Source organism: Notothenia rossii, assembly GCF_949606895.1.
Source record: "Notothenia rossii genome assembly, chromosome: 9".
NCBI classification, from domain to species: Eukaryota; Metazoa; Chordata; class Actinopteri; order Perciformes; family Nototheniidae; genus Notothenia; species Notothenia rossii.
The window spans coordinates 17,263,787-17,290,605 of NC_136907.1; the positions used below are offsets into that span (position 1 = coordinate 17,263,787).

General features: G+C 38.8%; 1 protein-coding gene across 4 annotated transcripts in view; it reads left to right on the plus strand.

Moving 5' to 3' along the window:
• fstl4 (follistatin-like 4) overlaps window positions 1–26,819 on the plus strand; it is a 198,869-nt gene that overhangs the window by 121,552 nt on the left and 50,498 nt on the right. For all 4 annotated transcript variants that reach the window (XM_079651561.1, XM_079651560.1, XM_079651563.1 and 1 more), the window contains exons 5-6: window positions 16,025–16,215; window positions 20,064–20,184. In XM_079651561.1, the coding sequence (XP_079507687.1) occupies window positions 16,025–16,215; window positions 20,064–20,184 (312 nt within the window). The remainder of the gene's footprint in view (window positions 1–16,024; window positions 16,216–20,063; window positions 20,185–26,819) is intronic.

Below are 26,819 nucleotides of genomic sequence, written 5' to 3' on the forward strand. Positions count from 1 at the left end.
AAAAAATAGCCCAAGGTAATATGAAATATAAGTCATTTGAAGTCAATGAGCTAAAACAAAGGTGTAGTCTTTTAAGGCTTGTTGGAAGTAAAATGAGGGCCCCGGGAACTCTTGACAATGACTGACATTTAATTGTGTTATGATGGTGGAAGATCTTTTTTGTAAACTTTGGTGGGTGTTGAGATTTGGCAGATCAATGCAGGTTGGTTGAGCCATGATTTTAAGAATCACATTACACTTTAAATGGTGCATATGAAAATTAAGCCTTTAAATCTTGTTGAATAGCATCCACCAGTCTATTTATTCTAGTTTTACAGTACAGTTTAACAGTAGATGTTAGTGGAGTTCAATCAACTTCCTATGCAAATTACTTTCAACCACGACAGATTGTTGGAGATTGTTATACTTTTTTTAAAGATCAGAGCTGACAATAGTTTATACAGACAAAGACTTTGTTTTCCCCCTGTTGCTTAACGTCTCCAAATGCATATAACTAGCAAAAGGTACTTAAACCCCTCCATGCAAACCCAGGATAGAGCTATATATTTGCATGTTTTACAGACCACTATCAAGATTACTATTCTATCAGAAGTCACTTTACATTCAAACCTGATTTTGTTATTTCTAACCTGAGATGTCATTAAAAATAATACATATTAGTCAAAACGCTTTACAGTTAATTTTAAAATAGTTTAGTATTGACCCACAATTGCCACAACTTTGCACTGAACTTGACACTGTGTTCTCTTCTCTGTTTGTGGTGCTTGACACTCTTTCTCTTTGTCATTCTTACCATCATGACTCTATCTGCTCCCTCCAGCAACCAGTTATTGTATTCATTGCAAACAAAACGCTGCAGAAAAAATGCAATCAAACGCATAATTTCCTGTGGCAGCTATTATTCCTTGGAGAGTGCGCGGAGAGAAATGCAAAATATGAAATGGCTGAGTGGAGTCTGAATAATTGTCAGAGGATGATGGAGATTAGAAATGATAACATGTGTTCTAGTTCTTCCTAACATCCCTGAGATAACAGGGAATCTCATTTTATTGATAAGAAAAGGTCTAGTTTACATGTAAGTCACATGTGGTCACCGATTGGTTTTCCAGATCTAACCTTTCTTGTCCTGGAACACCTGTTTCCTGGCACTGACAATATTGCCTCCTTTTGATCTCAGCCCTGGCTGTGTGTGTCTGTGTGTGTCTGTGTGTGTAAGACACCTGTGTCTGTCATTTCTAATGAGGCAAGAGTGAAGTACATATTCTACAGTGTTGTTACTGTTCCCTCCTTTAGCTACCACTGTCGACAAATCCACTCATTTAGATGGATGAGATGCTTCTCAGCAGGAACCTAAATTGATATGCAACTAATTTACACATTTGACTTCACATCTCATGTAAAATGTGTTTCGGTAGGCAGAAGTCTTCCAATTAGGTTTTAACTTGTGTCAGCAAGATTTTTAAGTGATCTTACAGTAGGAAATAAGATTTTCTCACGTTTCTTGAACTCAACGTTTTTTTCTCTCATTTCCCTCATCTAACAAGTCTTTTACTCTAATCTTAAAATATTAAGTCTGTCCAACTGTGAATTTTGCTTCTTTGATTTAATCTAGCATACCAAAATGCCTAGCACTCTATGCATAGCCCTTTCATACATAATGGAAACCTCACACAACATTGGGATATAACTCAGTACATCTGTACAGAGTAAGATACAAAGTAGCATCATTTAACTAATCAGTTAATTAAATTGAGAGCATGAAAAATGAATAACGTCTTTTTTGAGCAAAAACATCATGAATACTAGGCTGAGATAAGTAGCTTTTATGGGCACCTGAAACTAAATCTTGTAAGATTAAGACTCTAATTTGATTAGTGTTGGATGGAGTCTTGGATTAACATAATCTATTAATGTCTTATTGTGTACAATACAGTGGAAATTAGATCAAATTCAGTTTAGCGCTTTAATGAAGTACTGTGTGTGCACAGCCTTATATGGCAGGTCATACCCACCCCATTGAGTCCTGTGAACACATAATTGTTGATATGTACTTGTGTCTTCTACCCGAGACGATGGCAGTTAATCCACTGTTTGGAATACTAATTGCTTAGATTTTCCCTCTTCATTATTCATTAATTGCTCCCTGTCGATTCATTATTTCAGATGATGCTAAACTCCAGAGTCACAAGCATGTGCTGTACATGCACATCATGCATCTGTTTATGGACACTAAAGCAACTTCAAATACAACACTGCTGCAGTGTGAGTCACTGTAGGTGCCAACGTGCCCCTGACCACTTCAATGAGACCTCTTTTCATAATTTCTCTCTGCCTGTAGGTTCACTGAGAGTCGGGTATAATTCCCTAAATGAAACACCTTAATAACTACATGACTAAATCCTGCACATGGTTGTAGAGAGAGTACTCGGATCCTGTACTTAAGAAATAATACCATGATGAAAAAAAAAACCATTACAAGACAATTCCCTATATTTCAACGTTGTTGAATGTTTGATGTTTTGATTTAGTAAAAGTAAACATCGAAGTAGATAACAAAATATACAAAGTCATCCAAAGTCAAGGTAGTTATTGTAAAAAAGTGTAGTTGTATTTTTAAGACTTTCAGATAAGGAAAGCATTATGTAAGCATGGAAAAAAGAAAAATAAGGAAAGAATAAAGGATGGATGGGAGAACTGAAGGATATAGGAAATAAGGGAAGGAACATTTTACAGTAAAAGTAACATGATGCTGCATATTATTATTATTATTTACATTATAAATCCATCTATCAAACCTGCTTGTTTTGTCCGACCGAAGCTATGCAATGTAAACTGCAACATAAGTGAAATTGTCTCATTAACATTGCTCTTTTGACATTAGTCTAGAAATATTGCGCTAAGCCAACCTCTTTCATCTTGCACATGGCGTTTGTAATTAAAGAAGGTACAGTGCTGAACTGTGTTTCCCTAATGCTCTCAAATTAGTCACTGCTACAAGCAGCAGTTCTCCAGGGTACAGTGTTACTCCATACATGTGACCGACTAGCCTAAATCTGCTCTACTGCTTCCCCATATTTTAAATATACCCTGCCACTTAATTCTCCCCTTGAGCTATTTGTTGATGCTTTTTTATTTTTTACTAATGAGTGTGAAAAGCCTGCATATAGAAAGGAAATTGTTTTCAAATGTCATTCTGATACAGTAAGAAGCAGCAGTGAAAATGAAGAACAAAGAACATTAAGAACAAAGCTTTATATACTCTCTCAGTCTGTTCCTCTGTCTCAAATATCTTAGCATATATTCTGAGATGTATGAGAAGGAAAAAAAACACTTCATCACTGTAACAGAGTAGCAATTCATATGAGAATGGCATGCAATGGAATAAGCCAACACATTGGAGCTCCAAGACAGCTCGTCTTGAATTTTTGTGTGTGAGTGACAGTCTTTGGCGTGAGGGGAGGGAAATGGAGGCTAGGCCCAGGATCCTGAGAGGGGCAGAAAGCCAATGGGTATTTAAATAGCTGTATTTCCAGGGCTTTGAAACATGTCATTCCAGTTGACAAGCTGCTGACTGAAGGACTCGCTCCCCCTGTTATGAAATTGATATGTTGGAAAACCCTTCATCCCTTATAGGGGTTCTGTATGAATTTATAAAGAGCACTGTTAGGAAAGGGTTGAATGGGGAATAAAGAATGAAATATCACAGACCAAAAGCCAGTTTTTGAAGGAGTTGAAATATTTTTTATTGCCAAGCCACATGATTAATATATTTGATCTACTGGGATTATTTCTGTTAATATTAAAGTGGCAGAAAAGTCAAGATAACTTATTATCAAAGTTGTTTTGTTTGTCTTTTACCTTTGGTTTGACACTTTTCCCCATTGGTGACCCAGATATGAACTGAGGAGGCAAGATGCAAATAGGAAAGCCATGTCTATGGAAACCAGGCAGGGGACACAGAAATAAATGTGTTTGTGTTGTGTTAATTTTCCCCTTCATTAGTTCTCTTGTGTGGATAATGGCCTGCTCTGCTACTAGTTCTACCTGCTGGCAGAAAAGGTTTCCAGTTGTAAACCTCAAATGAGTCAATATCAGTCCACTGCTGTCAATGTACCCTGGGGCAAGCCATTTGTTATGCAGTGCAATCAACTGCATTTTGACTTCTGGTTCTGTTTGATTTATTCATTTTCTTTACAAGAAAAATATGCTATGGGACACCATTTTGTCAGAACAGTAAGTCACAAGATTTTGGAAGTTTCAAGACTTTAAACAATGAGTTTGCATAAGATGCTATTAGAACATAACATTTCCAACACTTCTCAAATGCTGGTGCAATCATCCGTCACCCAATGACCTATACATGAACTGAAAGAATTAAAGAAATGGACATCGTTTCTTAACCTGTGTTAACTGTAATCATTGTGAGGGAAAGAAATGGCTGCATTATCAACGTATTCTATTGTCTATCATTAGCTGCAAGAAAAACATACTCATAATAATTGAGGGCTGTCATCAACGTTAAATTACCCCCCTATCTTTGCTGTGTTTAATGGAAACTATAAGATATCATGGCTATTGCATGATTGTAAAGACACCAGAGTATAAATGTAATTCACCTTTCATGCATTGCCAGATTTTAAATAGTAAATCAAATACAAGTCACACACTCAGTGTATAAGGCATTTATTTCTGCTGGAATATGTGGCCTCCTCTTGCAGGAAAATCTTCCATAACCCCCCCCTACTTTTCCTTCCTACTTTTCCTTCCCTCGCTTTGACAAAAAGCATCTAAAAAAGAATCCAGTAAACTCTACTCATGAATGATATAGCACTTTAGTGTTCACAGTTAGTTGCACTTTCAGCATCGGTTGATATGTAGTTAGATGTTGCAGCTGCTACTTTAATGCGATGAAAAATAATCTTCTGTCAAAAGAGACACCCACACAAAATACTTCAGCCTTTGCCAATGAAGCACAGTTGTGACCTATAGAGAAAAAAAATAAAGAATGAAAGATGAAGAGTCTTCTTGAGGCATCCGTTCCCAGACAGAATTTAGATGAAAGATAAAATGCAGATAAAAGGGATGAATCTCTTTCCCTTTGACTGAGGAAAAAGAATAAAAGCCGTGTTCTCAGCGTAAATCCCTGTCTTCCTCTTGTTCCTTTTTTGTTGCTTATCAAGTGGGAAAAAAAAACTCACAACTGCCAACAAGTTTACCATTTTTAAAGAAACTGCAAGGATGCTGTTATTTATCAAGTGATAGTCATTTGAAGAGTTTCTACTTTTTCTTTGCTGCAACAGTTTGTTCCTTAGTTATCCTTAAGGCCCTGACACACCAGGCCGAAATCGGCCGTTTTCGTTAGTCGGACGACGAAGCGTGCCCTGTCGCCCAAACTCAATTTGGTGTGTCCCGCACCGTCGGCTGTGACACGCCTTATTTGGCCTTTCATGGCCGACGCATGGCCAATTCAACATGTTGAATCGGCCATGCGTCGGGTCGGGCAATCGGGCCAAATAAATCACTCTGATTGGCTGTTCAGCTAGCGAATCAGTGCATAAGAAGCTAAACGGAAGTGAGGGACGTAAACAAACGCTTTAAGAAGGCACGAAGAATGTCTTCCGCAAGCAACACTCCAATGGCTGATAGCTCCAGTACCGCACGAGACATGTTTTCGATGGACGAGAGTAAAAATGGAACGCACACGCTATTTGTTGTTTGTTTATATCACAGAGTCTGTTCTTCTTCTCTGTCTTCCGGTTGTTGCCTCTTTTGAATGACGAATACACACTACCGCCGCCTGCTGGTAAGGAGAGTTATTGCCACTCACGCATGCGCAGTTCGTACGTGCTACTTGGCCGTCGGCTAAAGTCTTTGCGGTGTGTTCCAGTGCGACTGTTGGCCAAGAAGCAGGAGACGTGAGGCGACACAACAGTCGTGTTCTGTCGGGACGTGTTCTTTGGTGTCAGTTTGGTGTGTCAGGGCCTTTAAGGCACGGACACACCAGGCCGATTATCGGCGTAAGGCCGACGATGTCCCGAAACGCTGGGTCTTTTCAGCCGTGCCGACGCCTTTTAGGATGAAAACCTGCTGATTCAACATGTTGAATCGGCGGGCAGTCAGCCAAAGACAGTCGGCAAAATAAATCCCTCTGATTGGCTGTTCAACTAGCGAATCAGTGCATGAGAAGCGAAACGGAAGTGAGGGACCCAAACAAACTATTAAGAAGGCAAATCTGAGATTTCATTTAACTTCAGCTCTCGACACCGTTTCGGGAAAGTACCGTGAGCTTCTCGCCGTAGAGTGAAAATGGAACGCACGCTATTTGTTGTTTGTTTATATCACGCAGTCTGTTCTTCTTCTCTCTGTGTATCAAGCAGTCTGTCTTCCGGTTGTTGCCTCTTTTGAAGGAAGAAGGCACACTACCGCCGCCTGCTGGTAAGGAGAGTTATTACCACTCACACATGCGCAGTTCGTACGTGCTTCTTGGCCGTTGGCTGAAGTCTTTGCGGTGTGTTCCAGTGCGACACATGGCCAAAACGCAGAGACGCAAGGCAACAGTCGGGGTCCGTCTGTGTCAGTTCTTTGTTGTCAGATTGGTGTGTCCGGGCCTTTAGACTTCTATGGAACTGTTTCCTGTACTTAAATATGCCCTATTACACTTTTTAGGGGTTTAGGTGTGTTAAAGAGGTTGTTTTGCATGTTAATGGTCTGCAAAGGCTAACATCCCAAAGTTCAACCTGCCTGAATCGCCTTGATTGGACTGCTTTGCTTTCTTCAGTAAGATAGTGAAATGTAACACTCTTTCGTCTATTGGCTATAGCGCTTAAACACATCATTGTAATAGGCTAAGGGGCATGACATTTCCGACACATCTCTAAGCGGTTGACCAATCACAACAGAGCACGCCAGCTTACCAATCAGAGTAGACTGGCAGCACAGGCAGTATGAGAAATGTAAAGCCCATTTTGAACATTAAAGCATCCATGTCACAGTGGCAGCAGAAAATATAAATATGAACCTGAAAATGAGCATAACCTGGCCTCTTGGATGCATAGTTGTATCTTAACCCATCCCAATCCATAAGAATAGAATACAATTGTTTAATGTCATTATACATGTACAATGAGATAAATAAATGCTTCTCCCTTTCAAGGGTGCCATCAAAACAACAAAACATCACAACATAAGACAACAATTTATTGTCTGGCAAATGTTTTGAGATTCTTGATGTTGATGACTACATTCTGTTATATCCCAAGCAAATATTAATGTCGAAATCATGGTTTGTAGCTTTGAAAATTTGACTTTTTAGCTGTGTCATCTGCTGATGGCAGAGTCCTGACTTGTGTTAAATTGGTCTCATTTGCAAGTACTTGAGGATGGGGTAATAGGGAAGATATAAATATTGAAGCTGACTAAGAACAGACTCTCCCCCAGAATCCTGATCCTCAATCCTTGTTGATTAGCATACCATTCATGTATATGTATGTATCTGAGACTGGATTATCAACTGGGGATAAGGCGACAACTACCCCAGGGTCCTGTGAAAGTTCCTAGCAAGTCTTTGTTTTTAGTCATTTGATAAGTGGCAAATTTGTCAGGGAATTTGCGTCGTTAAAGTATTAATGGCCCGCCACAGTAGATATCTCCGCCACAGTTTTTGAATGAACTGAAAACACACAGAGGGGTTCTCTGTGGGCATTTGTTCTGTGAATCTGAAACTTTTCCCCACAAGGTCACTATGTGTTTGGGCAGAGCGATGTTGGATGTTAGTCCAGGTTTCTCTGTCATCACTGGGCTCAGTTAGGCCACATATAGCCCGGGGCGGCTGTCTCCTCCAGTCCCCACACCCAGGCAATTTAAAAGCTGTATACTCTTGGGATCATCGGGCAGCAGCTTGCAGGGCAGTGTAAGGCCTTGAGATTACTGTAACTCACACTGCAGGTGTAGGGGAGGGAGGAAGATGGATGCTAAATGTGTAATCAACGCTCGAACATGTTCCCGGTCTCAATCTATTAGTGGGAGTGCAGGCTTAGTAATTATTTTCCTTCGCAAACTCCGCCTCACCAGGGCTGAGTGTACAAGAACAAATGTATTTATATACTGGGTCTGATTATTCTTTGTGATATTATTGACCCTAGTGCACTGAACAAACCCTGTTATTATGTGCTTTATGGGTCCTACAGGTAATCATGTAGTTTATTACTCTGAAGGCCGCTTGAGTCTCCATTAGCCAGTCTTCTGTTTCTATTACTGCCCAAACCAATGCAGGTAGGAGGTTATTTGCTGTTGACTCGACTGCAATTGCGAAACCACATATTGTTATTGAGCCGGAAAAATCTAGAGCACAAAATAATTATAAATTGCATTGACTGCGGTTATGTACATTTCTGCAGGAAAAAGCTTTCAAAATGTACGGGGAGGATGAAGTTAATGGATGCTGTGGATGGGACTGAATGTTTTTCAGTCTCCAGTTCTGTTACTATTTGATTTGAGAATGTTGGGCATTCTCAGGACTGTGCATACAACTGTAAGGAAAGTATGTCAGTTAATTTCCAATCTGACTTTTTAGCCATGTCCCTGACCGAAAAATATATTTGTATGATTTAGTATTAGAACAGTTAACACAGACTCCAGTGAATTAATGTAACCTTATTCTTTTTTAAATAGGAAATGAATATAAAAAATGTTTCGCTTTTGAAAAAGAGCAGGCTATATTATTGGCATACACTTTTCCTCACCCATGTATTTAATGTGAGGGCCAGTCAACACATACATCAAGTTGCGTCTAACCAAATCGTGATAGAGGCAAATAAATGCTTAGAGAATATAATTGTTTGTTAAGAAAGATAAATGTTGATGCTGATGTTTTAGTCCTAATGGTTCACTTTTTAGATGCTTGCTGCTTTGAAAACAGCTCTCTCAGCTTTTTCTTGCCAGCCTCTCTTTAGGCCACTGTGATATGTGAACAATATCCAACATCCAATACGAAGCCTTATTTATGAGCCTTAGGATATCCTATACCATGAGTTGAAAACAGTAATGAAGAACTCTGGCATGCATTCCTCTTTCAAAATAAAATAAAAAACTCAATATAGCGTAAACCCATTACAGCCTCCATGCAGTGCACTTTATGCTAATAAAGTGCTTAATTATAACTAATGAGGAACAAAAAAGGAGTCTTGCAACGATATTTTCAGGCAACCTTTTAACAAACAGCATACCTAAGTAAATCAGCCGGGTATGATTTAAAAACCACTTACCAGTGATCATTAACACTCATAGGAGAGAAAGGTGCTTTGACACTATATATACATTGGGGGCTCAGACTGCTTTTTAACAACATTAATTTTTTAAAGAATAGCAGCAACATTATCAACAATAATAAAGTCAATTTTTTAAAACCAGCAACTATTTGGTTAAGATGAGAACTTTTTGAAACGAGGGCAATCACTATAGCTGGTGTAGCTACACAACTCTACATGTCCCTGTAAGTTATATTCCTCCTCAGACTGACGGGATTCTCTGTGAGAGGGAAAGAGAGTAGGATCCAGAGAGAGAGAGAGATAGAGATAGAGAGAGGCAAAGGGCTGATGTGTAGAGTGCTGATGTGCAGTTTGAGACGATAGGCTTGCAGACAGACAGGCAGGCGGGGAGTGGATGTTACTGTACTATTTCTCCTTCACTGTTCTGCCAATAGCTTTGGTGTTGCAATGGGTTTCTCATTTAGTCAGTGCCAAGCTGCACCGACTGATAAGGCTTCCCGAGCACACGCTGATCCACTCTGTTCAATGTATGGCTGGGCAAACTGGCAGCCGTCAGCTTTGCCTGTGCTCAGGAAGTCTTGAGACGTCATTTTGAATCACTAGGAGTTATGTATTAGCTGAGAAATGTGTGAGTCACTTTAATGTGAATCATCACATTTTACTGCTTTTGACTTTGGATTCTTGTTCACACTATCAATAACAAGTTCCCAAGAACAGTCCTTATATCACTTTCTTCCCGTCTGCAACCGGCCTCATTAACAAGGCCTTTTTAACTGACACTTACCCTCAGCTACATCATAGACTCTATGCATACATTGCAGACTATACAAACAAATATCATGTTCATTTCCATACTGTCTGTTAATCCTCCGAATGTTGCACATTTGTATACAAAGCTGCCTCTTGTTATATCTTCACATCTTTCCACTTTTCATAACAATACTGCATATACTTAATTTGTATTCAATTCAATTCAGTATTTTGTCATATTATACTGTACGTAGTTTTTTGGTATCTTTCATGTAAATATTTCTCTATATTTTAATGTTATAAAGTACTTTAAAATAGTTATTTTTAATTGCTCTATTTTTAGGTCCTTTTGCTACAATGTGTCTTCTTTGACTGTGTGAATGTATGCACCATATACACCAAGGGAAATGTCTCGTATGTATGAACCTACTTGCAATAAACCTGTGTCTGATTCTGAAATGGGATAATCATTTAAAATAGACATTGTTCTTGCCATGATAAATCATCTCAAAGCTGATTCTTCCAATCCCAAAACACATTCAAACTGCACATGAGGTCTTAATAAGTTGACAGCTCATACTCTACCCCCCACACACACACACACACCCTTACCCCTCCCAAGCATCCTCCCGCTCTTCTTTGTAGTTGGATGCTGTGTAAGCTGTTTCTTAATAATGGTGTTATGCCATGGTTTCATATTTATGGAAATATATATCTATGATTTTTGTTGTATTGCACTTCTTGCAGAATTCAGTATCTCTCATGCTGCTTGGGTTACGGTGGTGGGCTTCCTCAGATTATTTTCTGTATTATAATTCCATATTTGCTGTAATACATGCTCCTACGTTCTTTGGCAGATATATCTCAATTTAGCTCTTTATTAAAGGTGGGGTAGTTAAGTTTGAGAAACCGGCTCGAGATACACTTTTTGTTATATTCCACGGAATGCTCTTAACATCCCGATAGCAATGGACAAAAAATCCTGCCTGTCAGCTTTCCATCTGTGCACAAACTTATCTTGTGCCCTGATTGGTCTTTTGCAAGTTCGTGTGTTGGAGGAGGGGCTCTGTAAGGAAGTGGCAGATTTTTTCTTACAGAGCCCCTCCTCCAACACACACGAACGCGCACATGACCAATGAGGGCACCAGATAAGTTTGTGCACAGATTATTTTTATGGGCCGGCTAAAATTATTGGTCGTGCTTTTTACAGTACTACGGCTTCCACAGATGAATTTGTTTATGTATTTTTGTCAAAGCATTTAATATATTCATTGCTATCGGGATGTTAAGAGCATTCCATGGAATATAACAAAAATAGTTTCTGAAATAATTTACATACCCCACTTTTAAGTGTCTCTAATTGTTGGCAGAGTATGTATTTCCTGCGCAGCCACCATGCTTGGGTTACTGTTTATTATTATATTACTGGTAGAAGCCTCCCATTTCCTTGAAAGAGTATTGCAATCCTATCAAAACTCTGTTAAGTTACTACTGCTGCTTATTCACATCAGAAAAGTTATAGTGAAACTGCAACCGGATATGCAGTCATTAAGTGATCAATAGCAATAAGAGCTATGTATCACCGTGCTAAGTGCTATAACAATTCACCTTCAAAACAAGGCAAAAACAATTTTACTACTTCAACTTTTTGCAAAGCATGACATGTGTCACCCTTGTGCAGCTTCAAGTGGAAAATGTTTGTGGAATGTAGGTGAATTTCTGCTTTATAAATCACTTAAGCAGTTAATCAATCGTCAAAGTTGTTGCCAATTTTCTCTCAATAGACTAATTGTTTCAGCATTAATTGAAATGTCACCCATTCCCTGTTAATATTGAAGGGTGATGTGATTTCATTAACCTTTAACCTACTGCCAACAAGCTGTCTTTCTCATACAAGAGACTTTCGAAATAAGTACAGTTCCTTACCACTTAAACATTCTAATATATACAGTTTGAAGGATATTGAAATAGAAAAAAGTTAAAGGTTGTAGTTGTCTCAGAGGAAAGTCTGGATAGACTATGAAGCTAGCAAGCCGATTTCAACAGCTGCCAACAGCTATCATACAATACGAGGCTCTCCTGTGACTTGTGTCACCCTACAGAGATTGGCTAGCTCTCTTAGACCTTGCCGCCCTCAGGAGCAAAGAGTGTCCATCATATTCATAATTATCTGGAAGGGAGGTCCATCACCATCACATATTAGCAGCACACACACGGCATGGCAGTAAATAATCCCTTCATTTCAGCCAGAGGAGGTCAGGCAGACATAAATGTAACACTGAGCACTTTAACATCCTGTAGGGCAGAGAGGTTTCATCATCTGAAGGATTGATGCCTTAGATTCCCTTTTCCATCCCTCCATCTTTTAGCCAGAGCCAAGATCTCATCCAATAAGTACAGCGTTTTTGATTCATACACATCTGAATCGAAGTGGATCCAATGGAATTCTGAAGAAGCTGTTCTGGAGCAACAATTTACCGCAGACCAACATCAAATCAGTTTCTGAGCCTTTCTGACAACAGGTCGTGCTCTGCTATTAGGAAATGCCTTTTTCCAATCAGACCAGGATGATTGCCAGTTAGGAAAATGTTTCACACCATGTTTAGAAGCCTATGCATTGGTTTGAAAACATAAAATATTCTGACCCTTACATGCATTTGAAAACTCACAATCTCATTTTTTTAGATTTACTCAAAAATAAAATAAAACATGTTTTGTTGTATTTCCTGCTTATATTGTAGAGTGAACAAGACCTTGCATTAAAATCGACCTCTACGAACATACAGGAAAATATGGAGGAATTCATCATTACACTATTTGAAAAGCTACTGATTTAAGTGTTGGTATATTTCATATAGAAAAGTCCAGCTAACAGGACACACACATCCCCCACGATTTGTTATGTCATGTGTTTTAAATTGGAGAGATTTTAGCCCTTTAAATGTCCATTACTTTCTGTGCTCTCTTACACTCCCTTCCCTCAGCATATCAGGGACTTTCTTCTCCGGTTCTTCCTCCCTCTGTTTGTTTTCCCCCCGCCTGACATTTATAAAGTGTGAGCTTGGAGGAGGCTCTGAGCGGCGGTGAGGAGCTCTGTCTCCGGGACATTGGGCGTCCATGGTGCGAGCAGCTTCGGATCACTCACTTAAACAGCTAACATTTCAAACGGGCAATAAAGAGAGTTCTGGTCCCTCTTGAACAATAAAACAGTGTTAGAGTCAGGGGTGGATGCACTGTAATACAGACATATATTTCTCTGCCACTGCTGCAGCTGCTGCGCTCAGCACTATGAGATAGACTGAATCAAAGGATGTTCACAGCAGCGGTGAGCGTGATTCAATGTAACATCCAGGTGTAACATTCACCTTCTAACCATGACCAGAGGATAGAAGGTGTACCCGCAGGAATAAGGAGGTTATTAAAGTAATGATTACGTTAAAGGTGGGGTATGTAATTTTGGAGAAACCAGCTCGAGTGCGCTAGAATTTGAAAATACACAGCCGGAACAAATCTGCCACTTCCTTACAGAGCCCCTCCTCCAACACACACGAACGCGCACATGACCAATGAGGGCACGAGATAAGTTTGTGCAGAGATGGAAGGCTGACAGGCAGGTAGGCCATCTAGTTATTTCAGCCGGGCCGGCTAAAATGATTGGTCATGCTTTTTACAGTACTACAGCTTCCAAAGATGACATTTTTTATGGATTTTTTGTCAAAGCACTTAAGATATTCATTGCTATCGGGATGTTAAGAGCATTCCATGGAATATAACAAAAAGTGTATCTCGAGCCGGTTTCTCAAATTTACTTACCCCACCTTTAACCTATGGCTGGGCGGTATTGAGAAAAGTATTTTTGGATGAGGCGGTTTTCCATGTCATATAATGTGGACATACTGTATTAACTTTAAAATGATGTCACTTTACCTTGAAAAGCAGGAAAAACACTTAAAATATCAGAAATATTAGACAATATCTAGTCTTTCATCACACCAAACTATACAATAATATACATTTTATTTAAATAGTTTTGGCTGTCAGTGCAGCAACATGAGTCCTCTTGCAGTCTTTAAGGGGCCTTCATAATTTCCTTTATTTTAAATAAAAATTGCCTATTTAAAAAAAAAATCATGACATCTATTCAAAGTACTGTATGTCTGAACACAGAGCGGAGAGTTTTCTCCTCATGATGTTAATCATTGTGTGGGTGTTAATTTGTTTCTATCCTCCTAGAGCAGGGACAGGGATGACAGTTAGGTGATGATCCCTCATGTCTGATCCACCTCACGCCTCATTTCCCCCGCAGAAATAACATTGAACAAGGATTTAGCCAAGACCTTGACTTGACTGCCAGCCTGTAGAGAGGAGTGCGCATTGGCTTTGCTGTGGGGATGTGTCTTTGTGTTGTAGTAATTAGAACCATAGCCAGTGTTGAGACCTATGTGTGGTTCATTGTGCTTTGGTTTCTTTGGTTTTTTTGAAATAGTGTTTTTGTGTGAATTAAGGTTGAACATCATGCAATCCTCCCTGAAATAAAGAACAGAAAACTGAGATTTATTGGATTGATGACTGCTTTTACATTAGATGCTGTTTTTCTGTGTTGATCTCCACCACCAAGAACAACACCCCACACGCTTTTTTTCATAAATGCTGTCGCTCGCTCCTAGTAATTCACCAAAGGAGGGAAGGCCCAAAGGTTGTTTTTCGAACAACCTAAAAATTGCTTTACATATCTTTATGAAGCAAGAAAATAAGAGAATAACTACCACTTAGTCAATGTAAGGGAATAATCACACTCATGTTAAGGCTCATTAAAGCTTTATGTTGCTTTAAGTTGAGTTTGTCTTTGTCTTTGTGTGTGTGTGTGTGTGTGTGTGTGTGTGTGTGTGTGTGTGTGTGTGTGTGTGTGTGTGTGTGTGTGTGTGTGTGTGTGTGTGTGTGTGTGTGTGTGTGTGTGTGTGTGTGTGTGTGTGTGTGTGTGTGTGTGTGTGTGTGTGTGCTTGTTCTTATGCATAAGCATGAACATATGTGTATTTTTAATATGCACTTTAACATAAAGTATCACAGCGGGAGATATTACCTTTCTGCTGTAGCCTTGTTGAACCCGTGTTGACTTCCCCACAGTGACAGTTGTGCTAACAAACGTAGATGTGCTTTGGCAGCACTCCCCATGGCTATGGATTTGGAACAAAAAGGAGATGCTGGGACTAAACTTTAAGAGTCTTTATTTTAGGTCTATCTTGTTCCCCCATTCTGCATTTGTTAGCTTTGATAGTTGCTGCGTTGTCGGAGGAGATTAGGCAATGAGCTCCCTTCCTGTGTACTCTCAGAGGGTGGTCTCCTACTCTGCCGTGATCGGGCAGGGACATCACTTAATGATTTATTCATACGAGAGAGTTATTTTCACATTTTGTTCTCTCAACACCACGCTTCAGACTTGCACGTAGGTCTTGCTCCCTCCCACCCTCCCGCAAACGCCTCTGATACTGTCATCAGGTTCAGTCGATAATAAATTGAATGAGCGACGTGATACAAAAGAAAAGGAAAACCGGCTTCCCTGCTCTCCATCATGATCAAGTCCCTCACAGCATGGCACAGACGTGTTTCGCATAATTATTTATTACATTGTGAAAAAAAATGCTGAGTGCATCATCAGGCAAAGCCTTGCAGCAAATCAGGAGCGAGACGCCCAGTTCGGCTTGAAACATGAGCTTTAATCCCATAGCAAAGGGGAACAAGAAGCTTGAAAGGGTCTAAATGAGGGTGTTTACCTTTTGTTTGCTGTGGATTCTAGGATTACTTGTAATTAATTGGATGAGTAAACACTTAAGGAAAGACACACTCGCACATGCACATACAAATTATGTATCCCTCTTTTCCTATCCTCCCTCTATAAAACACACAAACACATTAAATCCAATTTACAGCTACGATAAAAAGGCTTTGGCTTGTATAATTGAGGTTAATCAAATGTCTTTTCTTCCATATCTGTGTGTTTCCTCTTGCAGGCAACGCATGCACCATGTCGGAGTACAACAGGCTGAAAAGCATGCTGCTGGATATGCAACCAAAAGGGCTGAAAAATGGAGGGCAGAGCCAGCAGAGAGACATGGAAGAGAAGAGAGCACGGGTGGACACCATGTTCAAATACCTGGATGTGGACCAGGACGGCCGGCTGGTCAGTGGGGAGCTGGAAAAGGTTGGTATCAAGCTGAATTATTAGTTGATCCAATATTAAAAGGATAGCTGTATGGATTGACAAATGAATGTTTAAGATATGATTTTGGACATTTATTTTTTTCTGAACCTTAGTTTGTTCTCTAAGAGACCTTGTGTTGACAGCAAACAACAGATTAAAGACATTTGCGGTTCAGGGATCACCATCATTTTTTAAGAATTGGTTATTATTTGAATTAAGTTCTCTACATTGAAATGTTAACCTATATCTGAACACATAAAAAAAACAGTTGATCAGATATTTTCTCATGTGTTTGTCTCCCTACCAGAATTATTACTATTACCTAAACTATGGTACCCAGAGACGCGTTAAAATCTGATAAGATGCAGTAAAGTCACTATTGATAATCCTGATAATGCTACATTTTGAATCTCAAATCTGTGTTGAAATTGGCAGGACAAAAACTATTTTATGTCAGCTGTTAGCAGCTGGCGGGCAGAACTCTCTTGATTGGCTAAATAACAAAGCTGGCAGCTAACGTTAACAGTTTAAAGTTTCCTTTTAGATTCCATTGAATCCTCTTTAAGAAAGAAACATGCTAATTGAGGTTATCTCACCACCAGGATCTGAGGGGGGAACTGTAAAATGGATTGGCATTCACACTTGCCGAGTGAGGAAATTAAATTATTGTGGGCATCATCTGGTATCAGGAAATGGGCATCAGAGATAGATGTTAATTAGACTTCTTTGAACCAATGTTGTGATCTCAGTAACTTCTGCCAGAATACAGTCAACCATTGTAGAGTCACTTCTGAATGCAGTTGTATGAGTGAATTTTCAAAGGCTTTACAATCTAAAAACATTACAAGTGTTTCAAAAGCTCTTTCTACTTATGTGAGCATTTAAAGAAGTGGCTATAGGATAGAAAAGAAAAAACAGGCAGCTCAAGATTAATAAGCGCCACTAAATGTAGTCTCATAAATGCCACAATGTTTCAAATTTTGTCATCTCTCTGCAGATGTGAATGACAACACACTTTGTCCGCATGTAGATTAAAATGATTATGCAACTTCTTTGGCCTAGTTCCAGCGGCATATATAAATAATAAAATCTCTCTTTGACAGAGCTGCACTAAAAGATCCATCAAATGATTTTGATCAATCACAGCTGGCAATTACTAATGCTGAGATGTGGCCAGGAAGTCTTTAGATAAGACATTCTTATCCTGCAGGAATTCATAAATGCGTTTTCACAGAGATAATGCTTTTAAAGACCAAAGCAATTCAAAGATGAATTCCAGTCATCCATCCAAAACTGTCTCCATGTTCACATCCATCTTTTATCAATAGCGTCTTGGAGAGTAAAGTTCTTTACTTTGGTTTGGAAATGTTTTTACTTCAATGCCTAAGGACAGATCAGTCTGTGTCAGGGAACACATGCCTGCAGTCTGCTGAAGGCATCAAGGATATAAACAGTTTGTCGCATCCCTTAATCTGCCATGTCACATGTGCAGCGCCATACAGAATCAATTGGAGGAAATATGTAAGCTCAGAGGCTGTATTTTTAGGCTTTGAAATCATTGCAGAGAGAATTAAACATTGAACTTACACTACGAAGTTATAGTCTTGTTAGAATGACTTCCCTTAAAACACCCTAATTAAAGAATATTAATATATACAATGAAAAGAGCCTTATTGTTGGTTAATAGGGAGGCTGTGGCTGTTAGTTTTGTATTTGACATCGTCATCGTACACATTTTTCCTCCATTGCTCCACCCAGCTTTAACCATATTTTGATGTTTAAGAAGTAGTATTTGGGGTTTCTAAAAGCAGATTAAATGTGATTGAAAAGTGAAAGGTTTAGCTAGTAGAGATTACTGTATACTGTGTATTCATTAACTGTTTATTTTTAAGTGTAGCCAGGACCCTTTTGACTATGAAACAGTAATTTTCAGCTTTGAAACCACAAAAATGAATCGATAAGGCTCTTCCTACGTTCATCTAAAGTGGGACCCAGGTACCCCTAAAAAATGCCTGTTTGCTATTCTGGCTCTTAAATGGTAGAACGAGCTCCCCATTGATATCAGGACTGCAGAAGGTCTATACATGTTTTCCTCGACTAAAAACCCACGTTTGGTTGCAAAAAATATAATTTTCATTTTTGAATGTAGCACTTACAATGGTTTAGCTTATCGAAAGCTAATGTACTTGCAGGATTCTTGCTATTTTGGGTTTGTCTTCATGGTTGAATGCACCCATTGTAAGTAGCGTTAGATGAAAAAAACATCAGCTAAATAAAATGTTATGTAATAAGTTATGGGGGCTTAGAAGAAATGATAGTACATTGTGTCTTGTTTATAAATAAGGACTTTAACTTGACAAAGATGGACCTGCTTTCAGCATTTTTCACTTTTATTAGTTAAAGCTATTCCTTTTTACAAAAGCAGCAGCATTAACACAATTTACTGCTGCTAGAGTTATTGAGCAGAAGCTCAGCCTTCTGTTCATCTCCCTAAAACTGCTTAACACTACCTATTCAAAGATGGTTCCCTTGAGGAAGGCACAACGCTAAAATGGAAGAGAGGGCTCGTAAATGACAAACAACAGAGGAGTGAGTGGTGCTTCTTCCCAGGGGAACATCTGCAAATTAAGTCAGGTGCAGTGTGCACAAGCATGAACAGTAAGAGTGGAGATTTTCCTAAAATGGAAAACAATCAGAAACAGCACTTACAAGACTAATTATATATTTTAGCCATCCCATTTTCACAAATATAAATCACACTCAGAGTGAGTCACTTTCTGTTTTTCTGGTGATTATGTTCATGAGGCATTTTCTGTCTGATTGAAATCTAATTCTAATTGTGGGTGGAATACAATATTCACTCTGAGCACTACTTATAATGCTAAATGTATTCAGGCAGGCAACTCATTTGAAATCACTATTGCTTCTGCTGGAAAGCCAAATTGCCACTTCTTGTAGCACTTGGAACAGCAACATTTAAAAGCTTTCAATAGGAGGCTGTGCTGAATATAGCAGCAAAACTTCCATTTAGATAATAACTCAACAGAAACTCGTACGGTAAATACTGTACAGAATGCATGCAAATGTAGTTTTATCCATCTGTTGATTGTAAAATCTGTTCCAAGTCCTCCAATTGTTTCTGTTGCTACTGTACCTGTTCGTTATGATTCATTACACGTGATTGATTTGCAAACTCATAATACTAGTTATTCATATATTTATTTCTGAGTTCTTTGTGATTCCTTAGAACATATACAAACACATCAGAAGCGTCAGAAGCATAACTTGACTGAAATGAAGTAGCACTTGAATGAAGCATCAAGTGCTGCTTCAGTCACCAAAATTGTAATTCCCCAAACTCAAAATCACTGAAACAGTCCAATCCAGATTTGACCAGTCAGCCTTGGTTTGTCTTCATACTTACTTCTCTTGTTTCATTTGTAATAAGTCAGCGGGGGCTGGAATTTAAATGCAATGTATAATTTTTCTTCCGAACTCCAGATGTGAGTGCAGATGTTCATATTCATTAAAAAAAAGCCCAGACAACCTAATAGAAGTATATTGAATTGTTAAATGTCTGTGGTGTCCCCCCTTTTAAATATGTTAGATTTACATTCACAGGTAATGTGCATAATGTGCTCCTATCTCCCAGTAGATTAGAATGAAAGCGTAGAATAAAAATAATGAACGCATGGGAGAAACGATAAGTAAAGGTTTGATAAGGTATGAGAAATGTATAGCTGTGTGTGATAGTAGCCTATTATCATCTGGCTTTCCCACAAGTCTTTCTGCCGTTTCTTTTCATCTCACGTTTAAAATGTAACTCTCCATGTGTGTTTGTGTGTTAGATCTCCATGAAGGAGCACCTGGAGGACAGCCTGCTTGAGTGCACCATGCAGGACCTTCTGCGTTACGACGACTACAACAACGACGGACACCTCAGCCTGCACGAGTTCTACACAGCTTTCCGTGAGTCCAATTATCCCTATTTTCTTCCTATCCCCTGTTCTCTAAAAAAAAAAAAAAAGGCACAAAGGATTTATCACAGAGTTACTGAAGCGAGGATTAGGGCCACATGTGAAAATAATAAAACTTTTTCTCTCACAGAATTTTGATCTTGACTTTATTCTCCAAACTAATATAAAATTATCCATTTTGTTTTACACGTGGATCTAATCTTCTTCCGTACAGACTCAATGTTATCCTGTAAAACAATACATTATACTTTAATGTCGGGAAACAGTGAACATCAATAAATGTATTTATAATTAACTTAAAGCCTATTTACAATGACTGCTGAACCTACAAGTTTGCACTTTTTTGTTAATTGGTTTACTTTTTTTGACAATACAATCAAAAACACAGCTTTTCTTTCAACACTATGTAGAACCGAGTGACCTCTCATCCAGTCAGCCTCTCCACAGCAGCCATCAGGATAAAAGTGTTTCAGCCATGGATAAATTGATAATTGAACACTAGCCACTGTGCCCAGACCCAGCCATGATTATAGCATCTGGTACAGCCGTAATAGCCGCTGGGGTTTAGGCAGAGCAGCAGCTGAGAGTGCACGCAGGTTCCACCTTATTAAGACCAACAACCACTATTCCACCACTCGTTTTCTGTAATATCAGCATCGAAATTGCTGGACACCATGGCAACTTGCTGCAACTCCTGTTTTAATACTTTTTGTCTCATTTAAATATGCAGCGAAATAACCTTGATGTTAAACCAAAATGGCATTAAAATCAGCTAAAGTTGATGAAACCAGCAGTTAGCTGTGGCAGATAGCCATTTCTAAAGCTCTACCTTCAGCCTGTGCAGCTCCATTAGGCTTCACCACTAATTCAGCCTTCTAATGACTGGCTTTAGTGGGAACTATCCTGCTATTATTCTGTTACACTGCCCTCTTCTTCCAGATGGGCAGTTATCAGACATTGCATGGCCTGCTTCAGGGTTCTAGGTCGTGTTTGTCGATGAATTGTATGTTGAAACAATGGGTTGGGAACAATAAAACAAGCTATTGATCAGATGACGCTCAAGGTTAAGTGTTGGGCTGTAGAAAAGCAACACCAAGTGGGAGTAATTATTGTTGAGTGGTGCATCTGGTGTTCTGGATAATGTTGATGGTGTTGAATTGCCTAAGTTGGTGTGTAAGCGTGTGTGTGATTCCTGGGATGGACTCTCCCCTGTGAGTGGTCTGGGAAGCTGATCAGCCAGGAATCACAGGTGTGTTTAGCAGGGTGGAAATGTGCATTATGGTCATAAGCTTGGAAAATTGAATATTAATGAGGATTTAATCACTATGGGGGAATTCAGGTCCATCTTAAAGGACAGAGAACACGACATCATTGGTAGATGTGAGTGCTCGTATTTCCTAAAATCGTTTTAAATGTTGCCAGTTTTCAATGATTTTTAATAGTTTGTTTTACTTTGCATATTGACTGACTATTGTGTCATTTTATTTGTGTTTTACAGCTGTATTTGTCTGCCTGTCATGTCTGTGTTTTATCTGTTGTAACTTTGTACATGCTGCCCTTCTTGGCCAGGTCACTCTTGGAAAAGAGATTTTAATCTCAATGAGTCTTTTACCTGGTTAAATAAAGGATATATATAATGATAATCTAAATGATGTGAGAAGATGAAATTGTCTGATATAATGGGAAATGCATTTGGAAATCAAGCTGTATTCATGTTATGAAGACCCTCCTCTAACTCACAACACGGGAGTTAAAAAAATGAACTTTGAAATCTCTCTTTAGTTTGAATGACTCTCCTCTGCTGATCCTCACTTCTGTCCTGCAGCTTCGATGTAAGAACCAAACCATATTGGCTGTTTCCCAAAGAGAAGACTCCAGCTTCTTTCTTGCTCTTAAAGTCACTGCACTTGTTGAGAAATGCTGATTATGGGGTTTTGGCTGCCTCGTTGTCTTCTTCACTGTATAAAAACCATACAGGCACACAAAGCAACCCAAGTCCATCTTTCTTTCTTTTTTAGGCCACAAATTGAATAAAAGGGAATATGCTTGGAGTATACTGCTGAGATGATTGCATTATTATTGATTTGTCATCTTTATTCTACCTTTTACAAGGCCAGCAGCTTGCTGGAATGTACTTTTTTTTCTCTACTCTACTGCCTCCTTGGCACCTGTTTTAAGTAGAGTGTACTTAAACACCTATTTCTTTCAAATGTACATGTATTTAGATAGTGTTTTAGTCAAATCAAGAAAAATATGGAATCATCTTTCATCCCTAAATGATTGAATAAGTAACTAGCAGTATGTCATGTAGGGTTAGAGTCACACAATGAAGAATAGAGATTTAACACATATTTATTGTATCCTTTAGAAAGTGCATTTAGTCAACTGATGGGGACTTCACAATATAAAAAAAAAAAAATTACTTTACTTTTTAGCTTTATTCGGTAGAAAAGGTGAAGATAAAGAGAGAGAGGTGATGAAAAGTGCCGCGGGTTGCATTCAAACCCAACCACTGCGAGAAGATCAATTACATGGGGCTCTACTTGATGGGCTACCTTGTTACCCGCAATCAAAATGAAATGGTTATGAGCTTAATCTTTTATTTTGTTCAGAGATGCCTGTCACAAGTTTTTTAAGAGTTGACAAGCGCAAATTGCTTGATTTTCCAGGCAACCAAAACACAATGATCGTCCTTTTACATTTTGCATGTATATTGTAACAGAGAATGACCTCTTATTTTATGCTGCAAAAGCACGAATGAACTTTTTTAAAGCCATAGAGCATATTGAAAGACAATTAACAGCACAATGGCTATATATCAGCTCTGTTTCCTAACAGTTATTACAGTGTCAGCATTATGGGACAGCTTTTGCACGTGCCCTTTGTATCTGAATTAGAAACTCTGTAATTACACATTAACATATGTGAAGGTTTTTGCTTTGCCAACGTTGGCACTGATACCCGAGCAGAGATTATTCACAATAAGCGCTCTATAAAATACAACACTGAATAAGCTGTGGAGTCGACAGGTGAGTGGCTTACTGTAGATATCTCAAACCTGCAGGTATTACGGTCACACAAGGTCAGAGCTCCTAGGTGGATACATGTGTGGTATATCCAGGGGCCCTGCGGTGATACATGGACTGCATGTGCATTATGTATGGAGAGTAACCCTTTGTAAATGTGTAGTCAGAGAATTCATAATATCATCTTTCACATATCTGGAGATCTAGTGTCCTGTACAGCAGGGCTGGGCGAAATGGAAAAAAATAAAGATCTCTGTACAGTATGTTATCGGTAATTGACAAAATATTGTATATTTAAGTATTGACAAAATATTGTATATTTAAGTATTTTCAAGGAAGTGGGCTAGTCAAAAGCCCCATGGGAGAGGTCACAAGCTCTGTTACCTGAACAGCAGACCAACATTAACTGCAAAGCAAGTGTTTTATTCCTGTTTCAAAATGAACAGATGCAAAACATGTACGTGAGAAAGATATGTGAGTGAGAGTTGGGGCACAGAGAGAGAGTAATAGAAGGGAGAGATGGAAAACTGGGGTTTCTGCAGATTCTTAAAGTCTGAAAAGTCATTGAATTTTTCAATCTTAAAATCAGGCATTACTTGATAGACAAGTCTGAAATAATTTGACATAACACCTAAACATTGCTTTGACATGGGCATTGTAAAATCTGAGAAAATGGTGGTGGCAGATATACATAATGGGAACATTTTGCCTGAAATTGTTCTAACATTCAGGGAGGCATACAAAAAGTCTTAAAGCTAACTTGCCTAAAGCTGTGTCCTTATGGCTGAAAGGTGGACAGTGTAAGCACTATTGGAAAGCAGTGTTAGCTCTCAGAAAGCTTTAACTTACTGCCAAGAAACAAGTGGCTTTGCTGTGTTTTTATGATAAAAAACAAAAGAAGTAGTCTTTAATGCAGGATCTTTTGGACTGTTGGAGACCCTTCTGATCCCGCAGTGATAAATATGTACAGTAAGCAGCCGAGCAAAAATAAACAACAATGGTCATGAGTTCAAAATGACTTATTTTCAATAAAATATGATTTGAATAATTCCCCAGTTTTCTCTCCACTTTAAAATGCCTCTTGTAGTACATTACGATATCATACTACTTTATTGTCAGATCAAAGTCAGACTTTTCGTAAAGCAGCACAGCATCAAATATTGAAGGCAAGAAGCAAGGGAACAGACATTTAATATAGTATGTACAGTATGTGCAACACCCTTTAACATGCACTTAATCTGGGATTAAACTCTACTTCATTTTAGGATTGACTGGTTTGGTATTTTAAATGTATGTCAAGGTTGCTGATTCCTCTTCAGATTGATGTATAAAGTTGAACTATGCAGTTGTACCCTTGTTAGTGTATGTTAACACAATCATTAGTTGTTAGGTTGTTAATGAGCCACTGGTCCTGCTTTAAATGCAAAAACACACAGCTGGTGAGCATCTAATTAGGAACAGGATAGTTTTTTTCTTGTTACCATTGTTCCTTCGTCTTTCTCCCACATGCAGTTCTTCCCCTCAGAGCTTGTTCAAATAATTTTTTCTCAACTTCCTCCACTGTGGGTTTGTATCCCATGACTACTATTAATAGAAGAGTTGTGGCAGGGGCGCTCAGCAGATTAATAAAGAGAGTGTAGTAGAAGCAATGTTGAAGAAATAGGCGCAATATATGAGGAGGAGGAGGAGGAGGAGGAGGAGGAGGAGGAGGAGGAGGAGGAGGAGGAGAGGGAATGAAATACAAGAAGAAGAAATAAAAGCCAGTGGTGATTGTCTGGAGGGAGATGGACAGCAGGAGGAACGGAGAAAGAAATGAGACGGTTGTAATTGGTCTGCTGCTGAGAAGTGCATGTCAGGCATGTCAGAAAAAGGTCAAAAGGTTTGTTGAACAGTTTACAAGTGTGAATAGAAGGCTGTATGTCAGTTGTTATAATCTGTATGTACTGCACATTTGTGTAGGTCAACATTAAATGAAACGGCATATGGTACAAATGCTTATATAAATGATTCCATTTCAATAAATCAATACATTGTGTATTCATCCAAAGGTAAAATATTACCATATTCCCATGAACAGCAAGCAGAGCTCAACATATGGCCTCAAAAGAAATAGTGATTTAAAAATAAGATAAATATGTCAGCTTATATATCAATGCTTATTACCTTGCACCTTTGATATTTGTGGGATTTGCTTTGCCTTTTTTTATTTTAGTGTTCTTTTTTTTATTAGATTCCTTGAATCAATAATACTGTAACTTCTAAACCTTCTAAATCACTGCCTCAATTATGTTTACTGGTGCAACATTTAAGAACTGCATTGGAGTTATAGGGAGGTGTCTGCTTAAGAATCGGGTTTACATTCTGAATCCTGCATGTTTAAAAATATAGGCATAAAAAAAAAAGCACTTAGGACAAGGTTAGAAAAAAATGGTGGTTCTTGATTAAGTACAAATCTTTAGCATTTTATTGTGGTAATACTACTACAAATGCACACAAACTGAGATCGCATTCGAAATATTGAATTTCAATCGTGATCCATTGCAGGTAACATACAATGCAGGAATGCAGCCGGTTATGTATTATTCTCGCTGGGCTCTGTCTCCATTTTACTCCCTGTAGGCCTATGTATCCAATGAAGCTCTAAGAGAGCTCCGATGTCTCTGCAGCAATATAACATCCTTGTGTTCCTGCCTGGCGGCTACCTTCAAGGTTTGTTCTTTTATGTTTCTCAAGTTTGGCCTTAATCTGCACAAATGATCTTGCTGAGATCAGATATCACTTTTACAAGGAGAGTCTGTCGTTCTCTGACAGACAAGAGGGTGAGAGACCTCCAGCTAAGCTCTGTAACAACAAAGTGACTTTGAACTCGAGGTCTTAGAGGTTCCCGCTGAACCCGCAAAATAGCATTCCCTTCTCTGTTCCCTCCCCTGAGCTATCTATTGTTCCTGTCCATGTTATCTCGACCATGTCCTTTTCTTTTATCAATTCATCTTCTTTCATACTTTTTTGCCACTTTCAACACTCTTTGTTTTCATTTATTCTTCTTTCCTTTCTTTCCCTCTCCCCCTGGTTTGTGTCTGATGCCTCATTACCGCTCAATGGACCTTTCAAGCTAATTGTGTGTGTGTGTGTGTGTGTGTGTGTGTGTGTGTGTGTGTGTGTGTGTGTGTGTGTGTGTGTGTGTGTGTGTGTGTGTGTGTGTGTGTGTGTGTGTGTGTGTGTGTGTGTGTGTGTGTGTGTGTGTGTGTGTGTGTGTGTGTGTGTGTGTGTGTGTGTGTGTGTGTGTGTTTTGAGGCGTTGGTCTCAGCTTTACATTCTGCACTGAGAGAAAGATGGATTTTATATAACAAATATGTGAATTTGTTGATAAGATGTATATTGCTGTTTGCTGTTTATGAAGTAACTCATCTTCCATGTGATCTATGTTTGGAAAGCTTCTGATGTACTGTATGTTCATACCCTCCAAATGAATGAATCCCCTTTTTAAGAATATATGTAGCTTTTTAACTAGATGTATTTCCTGTGGAGATAACATATTTGTATGGCACATTATTGTATATTCACATACACCTCAGATCTTCTTTGTAATCAAATCATATAG